The sequence below is a fragment of the Ochotona curzoniae genome, unplaced genomic scaffold (assembly GCF_017591425.1).
Source record: "Ochotona curzoniae isolate NIBS_2020 unplaced genomic scaffold, NIBS_Ocur_1.0 scaffold_2453, whole genome shotgun sequence".
Taxonomy (NCBI): domain Eukaryota; kingdom Metazoa; phylum Chordata; class Mammalia; order Lagomorpha; family Ochotonidae; genus Ochotona; species Ochotona curzoniae.
Window position 1 is genome coordinate 24,329,543 of NW_024467094.1, and position 14,615 is coordinate 24,344,157.

The 14,615-nt window shown below is 43.3% G+C and overlaps 1 protein-coding gene across 3 annotated transcripts in view; it reads left to right on the forward strand.

Annotated features, from left to right (window-relative positions):
* MMD (monocyte to macrophage differentiation associated) overlaps nt 1-14,615 on the forward strand; it is a 73,828-nt gene that overhangs the window by 20,366 nt on the left and 38,847 nt on the right. The window contains exon 7 of one of the 3 annotated variants that reach the window (XM_041000652.1): nt 4,830-6,754. The exons of the other annotated variants lie outside the window; for them this stretch is intronic. Within the exon in view, the coding sequence (XP_040856586.1) occupies nt 4,830-5,030 (201 nt within the window). The 3' untranslated portion in view covers nt 5,031-6,754. Of the gene's footprint in view, nt 1-4,829; nt 6,755-14,615 lie in introns of those variants that run through there. 3 annotated transcript variants of the gene reach the window in all.

The following is a 14,615-nucleotide window of genomic DNA, read 5'->3' on the forward strand; positions in this document are numbered from 1 at the left end:
ATGCACCTTAAGAACTGCTAGGGAGAAAATGCTTAGACACTGAGTAAAGCAGGGACTCTCCATCATGTGGCTAGGTCTTAGCCCTTCACCTGAAGGCTAAGGAGAAAGACGAAGGGCCCTGTAGGGACGTTTTCTGTCTCTAGGCTGTGTTCTGTCTCAAGCTACAGCTTCAGCTCTTCCCTAATCCTCCAGACTGCCAGCTCACTCTACGGGATTCAGTCTGGCCCATCCGCATAATTGCATGAGCCGGTTCTTCAATAAGTTATCATATGTACTCTGGTAGTTCTGTTTCTCTGGAGAACCCTAGTGCTATTAGAAATGTAGAAAGCTTTAAAATCTTGAAAGGCAGATTCTCAAGAAGAAACCAATGATATATATGGATATCAAAGCAGTCAGTCCAGGGGCCAGGGTTGTGGTGCATCCCATGCTGGAGTGCTGGCTCCAACTCCCTGCTATTGCACCTGGGAAGGCAGGGATGATGGTCTGTCTACCCGTGGGCCTCTTGTCACCCATGTGCAAGCCCAAGATGGAGTCTCTAGCTCGTATCTTCAGCTTGGCCCCAGCCCTGGCTGTTGCATCCTTTAGGGAGTGAACCAATAGATTCCCCCCGACACACACACACAAATATATGTGTGTATGTGTGTAAACAAATATATGTATATATACACATATGTATATATGCATACAACATACATAAAACATGTTGCATATGTTGTGTATATATACATGTATGTTTTTTGTTGCTCTGCCTTTCAAATAAGTAAATCTTTTAAAAAGAAAGAAATCAAATCCACATCAAAATGCCTTACAACAAAGAAAACTGAGTTCTGAGAGTTTCACTGATAGAGCCTACCTTAGATTTACAGTAGGAATAATTTTTTTAAAGATTTATTTATTTTACTTGAAAGGGTTAGAGAGAGGAACAAATAGAAAAAGAGATCTTCCTTCTGTGGGCTACAAAGGCCAGAGCTAAGCTGGTCCAAAGATGGCAGGAGCTACTTCTGGGTCTCCCACATGGGTGCAGGAGCCCAAAGATTTGGGCCCTCCTCAGCTGCTTTCCCAGGCCATTAGTAAGGAGCTAGATCAGAAGTAGAGTAGCTGGAACTAGAACCATCTCCCTTTGGATGCCAGCACCACAGGTGGTGGAAGAATAGCCTGATTCGCCACCACGCTGGCCCCTAAAGTAGGAATAATTCTAAGTCTGCACACACTGCTTCACAAAATAAAACTTCCCAATACATTTTATGAGGCTGTTACACTGAGTTACCAAAATTGCAGAATTATAAGAAAACTATAAGCCAGTATCCTTCATGAAACAGAAAACATTTCAACAGAGATTTGTAAATCTAATCCCAAAATATAAAAAGAATAATGCAGCAACATCAAGTCAGCCTTATTTCAAGAAGACAAGTTGGTATATCACTTAAAACCCATCACTGGAATTTATTACATTGAGAGAATTAAAGAGAAAACCCTAAGGTCACACTCATAGAGGTTGAAAAAGTATTTGAGAAAAATCTGTTAGTGATTTAATATTTTTTTAAAATTTATTTTTCATTGTATTTGAAAATCAAGTTTATTTCTCAAAATTCCTGCAACAGCCAGGACTGGGCCAAACTGAAGCCAGGAGCCTAGGACTCTGTGTTGTGTTCATTCACGTGACAGGGACCTCGGTACCTGAGCCGTTAACCTGCTGGGACTCAGTGTTGTGCTGGTTCATGTGACAGGGACCTCGGTTCCTGAGCCGTTAACCTGCTGGGACTCAGTGCTGTGCTGGTTCACGTGACAGGGACCTCGGTACCTGAGCCGTTCACCTGCTGGGACTCAGTGTTGTGCTGGTTCATATGACAGGGACCTCGGTTCCTGAGCCATTCACCTGCTGCCTCCCAAGGAGGGAGCGCATCAGCAGGAGGCTGGATCAGAAGCCCAGTAGCCCAGCACTTGACCGGAACACTCTTGACACAGGATGTGACTGTCTCAGCAGGTGGCCTAAACACTGTACTACCTGTCTACTCCTTATTCAAATTTTTTTAAAAGTCTTAACAAGCTTGACTACTTCTTAAACCTGACAAAAGCCTTTATGAAAATAATTTGCCCAGCTAATACACTTAATGGAGAATGACTAATACACTTAATGGAGAAAAACTAACACGTTTAATGAAGAGCGACCGAATGATTGATGGGAGAGAAAGGCAACAGTGTCTATCTGCTCCTGCCAGATGAGGAAAAAATGCTGAAAGGCACACAGAATGCAAAAGGAATGATGAAGCTGTCTTCCCAGTCTTGCTCACATATATGGAGAATCCTAAGGAATTTACAGTTACTACAATTAAGCAAATTTATTAAGGCTTTAGGATATAGTTAAAATACGGGAATTGATTTTATTCATAAATGCCTGCACTCAATGTAATTTGGGGGACTAGGGAAGTTTTTAAAAACACATTTTGAATATGTGCATATCTGTGTATGCAGCCTCACAATACACACAAAAATTAATTTAAGGTGGCTCATAGACCTCAGTGTGAAACCAAAAGTATAAAATTTCTAGAAAATTTGGAAAGCTTCAGGAAGCATAGCATCATATCATCACAGTGTTGGAGCAGGCAAAGTTTATGCCACAAAAAGCTCCAATCATCATCAATTCTAGTAGAGATGTGAAATAACACACATATGAGTATTGTTGGGAGTGGTCAAAAGGGACATAACTATAGCAGAAAATTGTATAGTTTCTTCTAAAGTTAAACATGCATGTATCCTGTGATTCTGTAAGCACTGCCTGATAGGAATCAAAGCATACATCTACAAAAGACTTTAAAACATCAGTTTCATTCACAATAGCACCCAAAGGGATAAATTATAATAAATAATGCAATGGGTCACTAAGCAATAAAAGGAAATGACTAATATATGCCAGGATATGCATGAATCTCAAAAATATGTTGAGCAAAAAAGAAGCCAGACACAGAAATCTAGGTATAGTTCCTTTTGTGAGAGTGAGGCTCTTGACCAAATGGATAGTCAGTGGTAACAGAAATAATAGCTGGTGCCTTGGTGGGTGGAGGTAGCCAAGACTGGGAATGAGACCAACCATCTTTCTGGGGATTGTGCATCTTGATATAGGAATATTCCATTAAGATCTGCATGTTACATTCTGTAAATTGTTAAATTTAATGCCTCCACTCCCCTGCCACCCAAAGGGATGTTCATGTCACAGAACATCTTGATTCTTATCCCAGTTCTGACACTTGAGAGCTCTCTCACCTTGGGCAAATTAACCCTGTTGTGCTTCCATTTTCTCATCTGTAACACGGGGATAAGAGCAGTACCTAATTTGGAGTTGTTAGGAGAAGTTAGTCAGTAGATACAGAGATGTTTCAGACATTACCTGGACTGGACAGTAATGGCATTGACAATGAAAACATGTTGCTTCTTTTAGATTGACCATGTTCTAGTTTTTAGAAAGTTGATAAAAGTAAATGTGGTGTGTTGAACTGTCTCAGCAGAAATGTAGTCGGAACCAACCTATGTGCTTGGTTTGGTTTGGTTTGGTCTCTTGCTTATTTTATGGGAGGGAGGAAGGGAGAGAGAGACAAAGAAGGCAGGAAGGAAGTGCGGGTAAGATGTGTTTTATTTAGGGTAGCTCCATGACTCTGTTGAGGTTCCTTGTTGACACACACAGAACATTTCATAATGAGTATTAATTTCTCTCTAACCTTTAGGAAATAGTAAATGTGATGTTTGTTTTTAAATAAAAATAAAGACATCTGAAGGCTAAGGAGGAATCTAGTATCAGCCAATTTCAGCTGTGTTCCTCCCCTGGTCCTGGGAAGCTTGCATGAACTTCAGAAGTAGGAATGACTCTCCCACTTGCCCCTCCAGTCTTCTGCTGGTTTGGCCAGGGAGACCTGTTCCAAGGTCCTCATTTGAGGCTGCTGGGGTCAGTCCCCAAGCCTCTGGGACACCCACTCACGCTTCCCTGTCCTGGGCCCTGCCATGATCTGGTTTCCACTCTGTAGAAGCCTTTCCTTTGCAGCCCTTGGGAACCTAGGGGAATGGCTCAGCTGCTAGGCACCTTCCCTCCCTCAGCATTCCCACAAGGCATTTTAATCTTGTGGATAATCCTCAGTCTTTGAAAACCAAGAGTAATGTGAACTCTTCTCTTTTGTCCTAAAGCACACAAAACTGTTTACTTCCTGCTAAGCCAAGAAATGCTCACGTTTAATGACAGGCATGGAGACATCTAGAAGTCTAGGAAATACCTTGCTCGGAGTATTCTATGATCTCAAGGGTCACTTGTAGTTGGGTGTTTCCTGTGTCAACCGTAATGAAGCGGTACGCTCAGCACAGAACACGTCTCTCCAGAAGGTGGTCACTGCAGAGCAGCTTCTGTGTGCCAGGGGAGAACCAGCTTTGACCGAGATGTAGATTATAAATGCAGTGGCTTGAGCCTGCTTATGTGGCAAGGAAGCTGCTTCAAAAGGCAGATGAGAACCAGGTGCTGTATTTTATTAAAATGTTCTTCCATGTCTGGCTATGATTGCAGTCTTCTTAAATGTGCCAAGCAGGCAGAATGTGCTCCTTGGTGGTGTGGGATGTGCGATGGGACTTCCTTGCTGGATCAGCACTGCGAGTCCTAACGGGAATCCGCACTGATGCAGGAGAGACTTCTGTTACGTTTGGTTCTTGTTTACAGATCAGGATTCTGTTCACACAGAGCTTCTTCATTGTTGAAAAACTCAGGAGCCTTAGAGGGAATTAGAGTTATCTCCAAAGCTTGTCACACCAGAGTAATGTCAAAAACCCTTTTTGTGTTTTTCCTCTGTTGACAGACTAACACCGATGGACTTCATGAACTTGCCTGTGGGGGCTTAATTTATTGCTTGGGAGTTGTGTTCTTCAAGAGTGATGGCATCATTCCATTTGCCCATGCCATCTGGCACCTGTTTGTGGCCACAGCAGCTGCGGTGCATTATTATGCAATTTGGAAATACCTTTACCGAAGTCCTACGGACTTTATGCGACACTTATGACCAGTGTGTAGTAGGTCTCCAAGCCAGTATTAACTCAGTGATGGCACTTGGGATTGGGTAAGCGCTGAAAATTGCACAGGGAGAGGAAAAACAAGATAACTGCACTGACTTTAAGTATTTTGAATCTAATTACTGTGAAAAGTATATAGAAGCTGTGATCTGGAATTTCCCCCCTCACAGCAAACAGTAGTGAATTAATCATCCATTCCATTCCACTATCACGAAGGACTCTGAACAGACTTGGCCAACTGATGTTTACAAACCTCAATTTTGTATTTTAATTTTACAGATTTTACTACATGGTTTTTCTAAATTACTAGGTCAGGTTGTCAAAGTCAGTGCAATAAACAACGCTTCCTTTTTAAGAAAAACAGTTTCTTTCCATCATGTTCCCATTTGCTGCATAAAGAATCATGGATGGAACTGACACTACTTTTACCATGTTTCATCTTGGAATAACATGGTTCTTTTTTAAATAGAAACTTTTAGTTTTTTGTAAATTTTTAAAAGCTGTTTCATTGAAGTGCATCTTTGCGGTTCCTCATTCATGTTGTGAATTTTTGCAGCAGTCAACATTCCACAAACAAACATTATACCTCTTTGGATACTTTTATTAAGTGTGGAGAAATTGCCAATTTTACAAACTGCAGTTTTCCAAACTTTTCTGCCAACCTCTGACTCTGAATTCAGTGCTGCTTTGGACCACACACTTGACCTAGAGTTTGGTTTACCAGTGATGGAAAAGTATTTTGATATTGATAACTTTTTCAAAAGATCCAACTTTTCTCAATGCCTTTGCTGTGTTGTCTTCAGGGTCTCTTACAAGAAGTGGATGCTCTTCATATTATGGTAGTGTTGTTGAGTTGGCCGTTGGCTGACAGCTCCTCACGAGCATTATGTGTTAACACTGAATGGCTGCTTTGTGGGTTTGGTGCCCAACAGTCAAGCCATTGTCATGTAGCTTTACATGCTGAGTTTGATACTCATTTTAAATTGTGGAACTAGATGCTAAATTGACATTTCTGCTTTTCCTTTGCACCTCCTAATAGAGTGTGTGTTTTTTTTTAATAGAAAAATATTTAAAGCATTGTGTGGTTAGTAGAAAAGTGTGTGTGTAGTCCACGAGTTATATCCTGCCTCAGTGGAGTGGTATTTATATATTCTTTTGGGTTTTCCCAAAGTGTCTTATATTAAGATTATCATATCATTTATTTTGTTGATTAATCTTTCTTTCAGTATTTTAATAAATGAAATAACCTTGCCTTTAGGTTGGGTGCTGATCTGGCCTGTTTTCTAAGAATGGGGTTGAGCAATGGAATTGTCAGTTTATGAAAGCAGATTAATTGAAATTTTGTACTGATGTAGCATTAAAACGAGGTTTATTTTGTGTGTGTATATATATCCAGAACTAATTTTGGTGAATTATACAGGAATGAGGAATGTATGAATGGATACTTGCTAATGAATTTAAGTAGGCAAGGCACCCTGTGACAACATTAACCAGACCGCCCCTATCTGCATGTTTCTGAACATCTGGATGCCTGTAGTGTTACTGTGTATATATTATTGTTAATATATTAACTTGTGTGGAGTCATCTGAAGTCTGCTCAAAAGCAACACTGTCAAAACCACTAAAACGTGTGTGAAAATTGTGCTGTAGACTAGAATAAAATTGTCACTTGGATTTGTTCCACTGTTTCTAAATTAAATGACTGTGAAAATAATAATGCATGTTTCAGAGCTTGAGTTCCTCTAGCATTTGTAATTCATATATTTGTCCTTTGTTTTTTAAAAATCAGAGTGGAAAGAAAAAACAAAAACAAGAATGCCCTGTCATTTGGAACTTTGTATTTTGTTTTTGTGCCATACTCAGCTCAAACATTCATCAAGATGCATTTTCAGCTTTTAATATGCTAGCCAGAGCCTGAAAATATTAAGTTTTACAGCTGATATGCCTTTACCAAGAGAAGCTCCTTGGCTTAGCTAATTTAATGTTGTAGGCCTTGGGTCACAGGCTTTTCTCTTACTAGCCAGACATACATACTCTGCTGAACCCAACATCCCGTGCTAAACCCAACAACTCCGAGAGTGGTTGAGGTCATCCTCTGTACGGAGTAGGGTAGGAAATGACACTCACTGACATTTAACTGCTTCAAGCAAAACAATGAACTTTAATTCCAAAGTCTCATTCTCCATATTCCATTGCATTCCCAGAGTTGGCCAAAATAAACAAAACAGAAAATGTGAACTAAGAATTGATCAAGCATGGACATGAAAAAGAAAACACCAGTAAGCCTTCCAAAAACCTACTGTCAAATTGAATTGGAGAACTGAGTGTCTTGAAATGTATTATCCCCAGCAATGGTGCCCTCTGCTACACCAAGGCCATATCATCAATTTCTAGAACTTTTACCAAACTGCTGTGCTGTCACCTTCCCGCAATCAATGCCAACATGCCTTAGGCATATTTTGTTCAGTCTATTTCAAACTGAGTTTATTAACTCCTCTTCATTCTACTAAATGCATTGCCCTGAAACATCCTTTGATGATTACTGGAAGGCCATGGCCATTCATTTTTCTTTCTAGCCAAATGCAACCAAAGTACCAACATCTCCCTAATAAGATTCCTCACATCCCCAGTCTACCTCCCTCCACACCCTCAAGACCCTAAAAATCCCAAATTAACAGCTTTGAACTTCTAGAACCACTTGCTCATTTGTATTCCTATCACTGCTTACACTCTTCAAAGGATATACCGATACCCATGTCACCTTCTTAAAATCAAACCTGAGTCCCATGTCTCCTGCTTCAGATCTTCCACTAATAACCTCTGAGAAATGCCCAGCACCTTAAAATGGACTCATTTCCCCAACTGAACCCCACTTGACACATGCCTGGCTGGTGATTTTGCAAGCGAATACTTCTATGACTAATTTGCAGAATGTCTTTGGTGCAGCCTCTAACTCGGCTGATGTTTTCCTCATTCCAAATCTCCACCAGGTGCCCACCCTCTGAGCCAGGCTCCAGGCACGGTGAGAGGTGCCCTCCTGGACTCCACAGCACCGACATGCCTTCACGGCCCCTGTCATGTTACCTTGTGACTGTATTCGCCATCTTCCCCTTCTGTGGTCCCGAGACTGACCCCGGAAGGCAGAGCCATCGCTGTTCTACCTTCTATCATTGCACTGAGCTCTTGGTAGGCCTAAAGGTTTCTAAAATGTCGGGAGAGAGCGGAAGGGGTCATCGGAAGATGGTGTTAAGAAGGGAAGAGTCTGAGAGCAAGGGTTTTACAAGACAGGCTTTGTTGTGTAGCAGGTTCCTCTCATCTGTCGTGAGCGCTGAGCAGAGATGATGGACACCTGAGTTTCAGGAATTTGCTTTTGTTTTTTGTTTTGTTTTGTTGTCCTTGGTGGCTTCCCTGATCACTGGTCAGCTACAACATTTATAACAGCCACAGGAAAGTCGACAAGGAAGTGGAGCGAATTAGATGCTTCCTCCATCAGGAAAAGTCAAAACTGATTACCAAAGAGTTCTTCCAAATAACCAACTATCACCAGTTTGCAAGTTTTGAAAATTGTTTTCCCTAGCCTGCTTCCCTCTGGTTTTCTTTTCCAAACAGAATAATAAAAATGAAAACAGCACTCAGACCTGCCAACCCCAGAGCTTTAGTTCAGATCATCTGAACTCAGAGAAGCAACTTTCATATTTTTAACCTAAAAAATCTGGGAACTACAAAAAACGCTAAGAAATAAAGAAAATTAAAAATGGCTGACTGTACTCATCCTAAAGCATTTTCATGTATTTTCTGTCAATCTTTTCCCTCTAAGATTTAGTTTTTGTCTTATGCAGGTGTAGATAGTCTGTTACATATAAAACTTCACACACATAGCACTACTGTTTCCCCACTTAGTACACATATAAAAGTATTATACAGTTTTCATAGCCAGATTTTTCAGTGGCTCCATGATTTTTCGGAACTGGATATGCAACCTATCTCGCTTAGTCAACGCTTAGTTTTGATTGTTTCAAAATACTTATTTTGAACAATATTGTGGGAAGCAGGCAGCTCTTTCCACATTTATGATTTTTTAAAAGATGTTGGTCCAGTTGGTTAATCCTCCCTTTGCAAGCACTGAAATTCCATAAGGGTGCCAGTTTGTGTTTTGGCTGCTCCACTTCTCATCTGGTTCCCTGCTTGTGGCCTAGGAAAGCAATGTGGAAGATGGCTCAAAGCCTTGGGACTTTACACCCATGTGGAAATCCAGAAGAAGCTCCCAGTTCCTGGCTTCAGATTGTCTCAGCTCTGGCCATTGTAGCCACTTGAGGAGTAAATCGGTGGATAGAAGATCTTCTATCTTTCCTTCTCTGTGTGAATCTACCTTTCCATTGAAAATAAACCCATCCTTAAAGAATAAATATTTCTTTTACTTATTTTAAAGAGTTAAAGAGGTTGGAAGAGACAGAGAGCGAGAGACATTTTCCATCTGCTGGCTCATCCCCCAAATGCCTGCAATGGCCAGGGCCAAAGCCTGGATCCAAGAACTTCATCCTAATGTCCCTTGTCCGTGGCAGGGATCCAGACTCTTATACCATCTTCTGCTTATATTTCCAGGCCACAAGCAGGGATCTGAATAGGGAGTAGCCAGAGCTTGAACCAGCATCACCTATATGAGATGCTGACATTATTAGCAAGGGCATAACAGCTGTGCCACTGCACCTGCCTCTGTGGTTGTGGTTTATAATAAGCAAGTTGTTTCCTACATATTGGATATTATGAAAGGTCACACAGATTATCTTATTTAATCATTACAGACTACCTTTATAGGATGTTTTTCTTTGCACCATTTTACAGGCAAGGAAACATAGTTGATGAGTTTACTTGTTTGAGTAAGTGGCAGAGCTCTGTAGGACTCAAGAAGCCTAAGGTCCATTAATCTGAGGAGTGTAATTCCTGAGTCAAAGGTTTATTAATAGATTTAATCCAAGCAGAAATTTTTAAAAAGAAACTTTGGGGCAGATGTTTGGCCTAGTGGTGAGAACACCACTTGAGATGCCTACATCCATACTGAGGTGCCAAAGCTCAAGTCCCAGTTCCACTCCAGACTCTAGCTTCCTACTCATGCTAAGCTTGGCAGGCAGCAAGTGATGGTTCAAGTAGTTGGGCCCCTGCCACCTAGATGACAGACCTGGATAAGAGATCATGGCTCCCAGTTTCAACCTGACCCAGCCCCGGTCCCAGCTGTTGCAGTTACTTTGGAGGTAAGCCAGCCATGGAAACTCTCCAATTGGATTTCCTTCTCAGATAGGGAGAGTAAATTTAAAAAATGTAAAAATAAATTCATTAAATGCATTTCAAACTTGTACCTTCCTCCTTGGTGTTTTCAGGTAGTCCACTCCTCGTGTGTCCATTAGATGGAAAGTGGGTTAGGAGAAGCTCTGAATGAAGCTGACCTGGAAGCAGCTGGCTTACTTCCCTCCTTCTGAACCAAAATAAGCATCCCAGGAGGCCTGAGGAGTTTTTGTTTGTTTGTAGTTTTAACAAAGTTAGAATGACAGCACCCATGCCTTTCTGCTGCTTTTGCTATTTTAAAAGACACTGCCAGGATATTCTTATATTCCGTGCCATTCCCACCTACATCCCTGCAATGTTATTTTTTCCAAGAAAACAATGTCACTGCACTCTAGCCGCTGCGCGAGGGGAGCTGAGCTGTTCTCATCAGGGGCCTGCTCAGCACCAGGAGCGCCTTCTCCTGCTGCCGCATTGCTCATTAGCACTCAGGCCTTCGCTGCAGTCAGAAGTCATCATGTCAAAATAGACTGGCTTGGGAAAGTAGACCCTGGAGGCTTACCCTGTCACCCAGGAGAGGGGGGGGTCCCTTGCACTGCTCTTCTTGCCATACTTGCTGCACCTGTTCTGTGGTACCCACTGAAAGGCTCAGTAAGCACACCAGTGTTTTCTGACTCCCATCTGTGAGCCATTTATCAAGTTGTTGTGGAATCAGACAGCCTGTAACACCCTGGCTACGGGAGAATAGACAGGCAGTCCCCGTAAGCTTCAGTTCCTATCTGCAAAAGGATAGGATAAAATATAAAGGAAAAAAATATAAAGGACTAGATTCTTGCCTCTGCTCAGGCTAGACGGTTCCCAGACCCCGCTCCATTACTCTGCTTTTGACACCTTGTGAGTTTTTGTCCTTTTGTGTGTGTTGGCAACATAAGACAGATTTCTGCTGGTCAGTGAATGCAACAGTGTGTATAGGCATTTAGACAGTTTTGCTGAGGTGCCTAGCTCTCAGCCTAAGAGCATGCCTTCATGCAACACATTGGTCCCTCTGCCAGTCTGAGTTGGAATTACCTGTCTGATCTGACCTTTGAGAACTCCAAAGCAGCTCATAATTTAAAGGAACCTGTGGCACTTATGCACATCCCCTGGAGCGTGCCCCACCTCGGGGCCCCTGGGTTGACATCAAGTGGCCATTCTGCCATCCTAGGGTGTTTGGGAGGCTGGGTGTGGCTTCTCCCCACTTATCTCTTCCTTCCCCCAGATACGGGAGGAAGAAAAAATCCTTATCGTCTTCCACAAGCATCATGAATTAGTTAAATGTCATGAATCATTTTTCTTCCACAGGAGCATTGAAAGGTAAAGTACATAGGTCTGTAAGGCATGGCAAGGTGGTCCATGGATGTATGTGTGGGGTGGTTGTCAGTGGTAACATTTCTTTTGTAAAGAATGTATTTATCTATCTGTCTGTCTGTCTGTCTATCTATCTAAGGAGATGCAGAGTTACAGAGAGATTGACACACTGAGGAAAAGGTTTTCTATCTGCTAGTTCAGTCCCCAAATGCCTACAGCGGCCAAACCTTGGGTGGTCTAAAGCTGGGAACCAGGATCTCTTCTGGGTCTCCCATGCGGATGCAGGGGCCCACGCACTTGGACCATCCTGTTACTTTCCTAGGCATTAGCAGAGAGCTGGATAAGGAGTGGAGCAGCTCATGTGGGATGCTTGTGCCACAGGTGGAGGCTTAGCTTGCTATGCCACAGCACCAGCCTCCTGGTAAGATTTCTTATGGAATCACCAATATTCAGGTATTGCAAACATCCCAGCATCTGAATTCAGAATACTAAGTCAAGTCCTGACTTCTAACCAGACCCAAGCATGTTCCTTAGCCTATTCATCGTTAACATATGGATTTTAAGACCACTGACCTCGCAGATTAGGGAAACGTTGTGAAAAAATATTTGAAATGCTCAGTAATGCGCAGTGGTTGAGCCAGCACTTGGGACACCCACATTCCATACTACAGTGCTTCAGTTCAGTCCCCAACTCCAGCTCCTGGGAGGCAGTGACGATGGCTCGAGTCATTGGGTTCCCGATGCTTACATGGGGGTCCCAAGTTCTGTCTCTACCTCCCAGCTTTGGTCTCTGGGACTTGTGGGCATTTAGGAAGTAACCCAAGGAATGCTGGCGGTTTTCTCTCTTTCAAATGACAGTTAATTAAAATGATCACAAATCTTGATGAACATGAGCCAGCATATGTCTCAGAGCTGTGGACTATCTAACTGGTGATGGTATGGGCCCTGGACAGAGTTGAAGCCATCCTAGTCAACTGTCCTTCCCAACTTGAAACTCCATCCCACCCCTTGACTGTCCTTTGCTGCTTTCAAAGAAAAGATCCTCCATGTTATGTGGAGTCTGCTTGCATGGATGCCTGGGTAACAGAAATAGCATCCTACATCTGGCCCAAGGCTACCTTTACTTACTGGTGGGAGTTTGAGCCAGTGAGGGCTAAATGGCTTTTCACACATCTGTCCTAGAGATTGTGGCCTGGAAACCAGTGGAGACGAAGGAGGCTGGTGGTGATCGGGCCCTGCTGAGCCTGGATGTCCTTGCAAAGGCAGGATTATGCTATCAGCCTCAAAGGGCTGCTGCGAGATTCCTAACGTCGACTTCCTAGCACAGGACCTGACAGTACATGCTGAGTTCCTTTCTCCATTATTTCTTCATCAGAGCTGCTCTGCTGAGTGCGAAACACACTTTGGGTAGGAATTAGGGCAAAGGAGCAGCAGCACATTGCTCTGCGTTTAACTCTTTATCCCTTCCTCGTGCAAGGAGCCCTAACGCCGATCTAAGGCTTCCTCGAGTGCGCTGGCTGTGTGTCACTCCGTCCACCATCTTTGCCTCATTCCCCATTTTTAGCTTTTGTCATGTTTTAGCATGTTCTCCCCCAAAGAACTCTACAGCCTTGAGTAGTCTCACTCCATCTCCCTTCAGCCCTGGCCCTCCTGACACGACTGCCTCCTGGTGTCCTGCGTGGCTGTCTGGCCTGTCTTTGCCAGTCTTGGTAACCAGTTCCTTCAGCTCTCTTCTTCAGTGTTGGTGTTTCCCGCAGCACACCTCGGCTCTCTCACAGTCCCCACTTCCTCTCCCATGCCATATCGCTGATGGCTATGGTGAGCTAAATCTTTACCCTCAGATTCTCTCCTGATGCTTTTTTTTTTTAAATTTTTTTTTTAATTGAAAGGCAGATGCACAGAGAGGAGAGACAGAAAGATCATCTGTCAACTGGTTCACTCCCCAAGTGGCTGCAGTGGCCAGAGCTGAACTGATCCGAAGCCAGGAGTCTCTTCCAGGTCTCCCATGCAGGTGCAGGGTCCCAAGGCTTTGGGCTATCCTTGACTGCTTTCCCAGGCCACAAGCAGGGAGCTGGATGGGAAGTGGAACAACCGGGATATGGAATGGCACACATATGGAATCCCAGCACATGCAAGACAAGGACTTCAGCCACTAGGCTACCATGCTGGGCCCCTTCCAGATTCTTAAACTCATTTGTTTATTGGCATTTTCCACAAGATGTTCCATCATATCTACTTCAAAGTCAGTATTTTCAGAGCTGAACAAGTGCTCTCAAATTTGATCCTTCTTTTTTAAGACAACAATACAAGTTTCTGCCACAGATCTGGGAATTACTGTTACTGTAGATCTCTCCCTCTCCTCACATCCACCCTTCACATTGCATGGTCCCCTTTCATTCCTTGCCCTCTCTGCTCAGATCACAATCTCTCTCCCTCTCTCCCTCCCTCCCTCCCTCCCTGTCTTCAGAGGCACTGCCTTGGCAAAGACACATATGTATTCGCAGTTAGTTCACTATGATATCTCCTAACAGTTCCCTCTGCCACCAACCCCTCCCTTCAATCTCAGGCCTCTCACTACTTTCTATTTTTCTAGCAAGGCATTCTTCTTAAAATGAGATTCCTGTTCCATCCCCTGAAGTGGTTCCCTCTTGAACCTGGCAGCAGTTTATCTGTTCAGACTCATCGTCTGTTACTACACAGGCAAACTGCTGGCTGTTGCTCACACCCGCTGGGTGTTCGTGACCCCATGCCCTTACACACCATGCCCTCACACGCTCTGCTTGCTTCCTGTGAGGCCTTCCCTGCTCGACCTTCACCGTTGTCCATCCACATCCAAAGCTCCTTACCACTGAAGTCCCAGTCACCTCCTCAGAGTCTCTGCTTCCTCCATCACCCCCAGAACTTCTGGTTCTTTCACACTCCCCTGGAACACTTCATTTAGGATTGCCAGG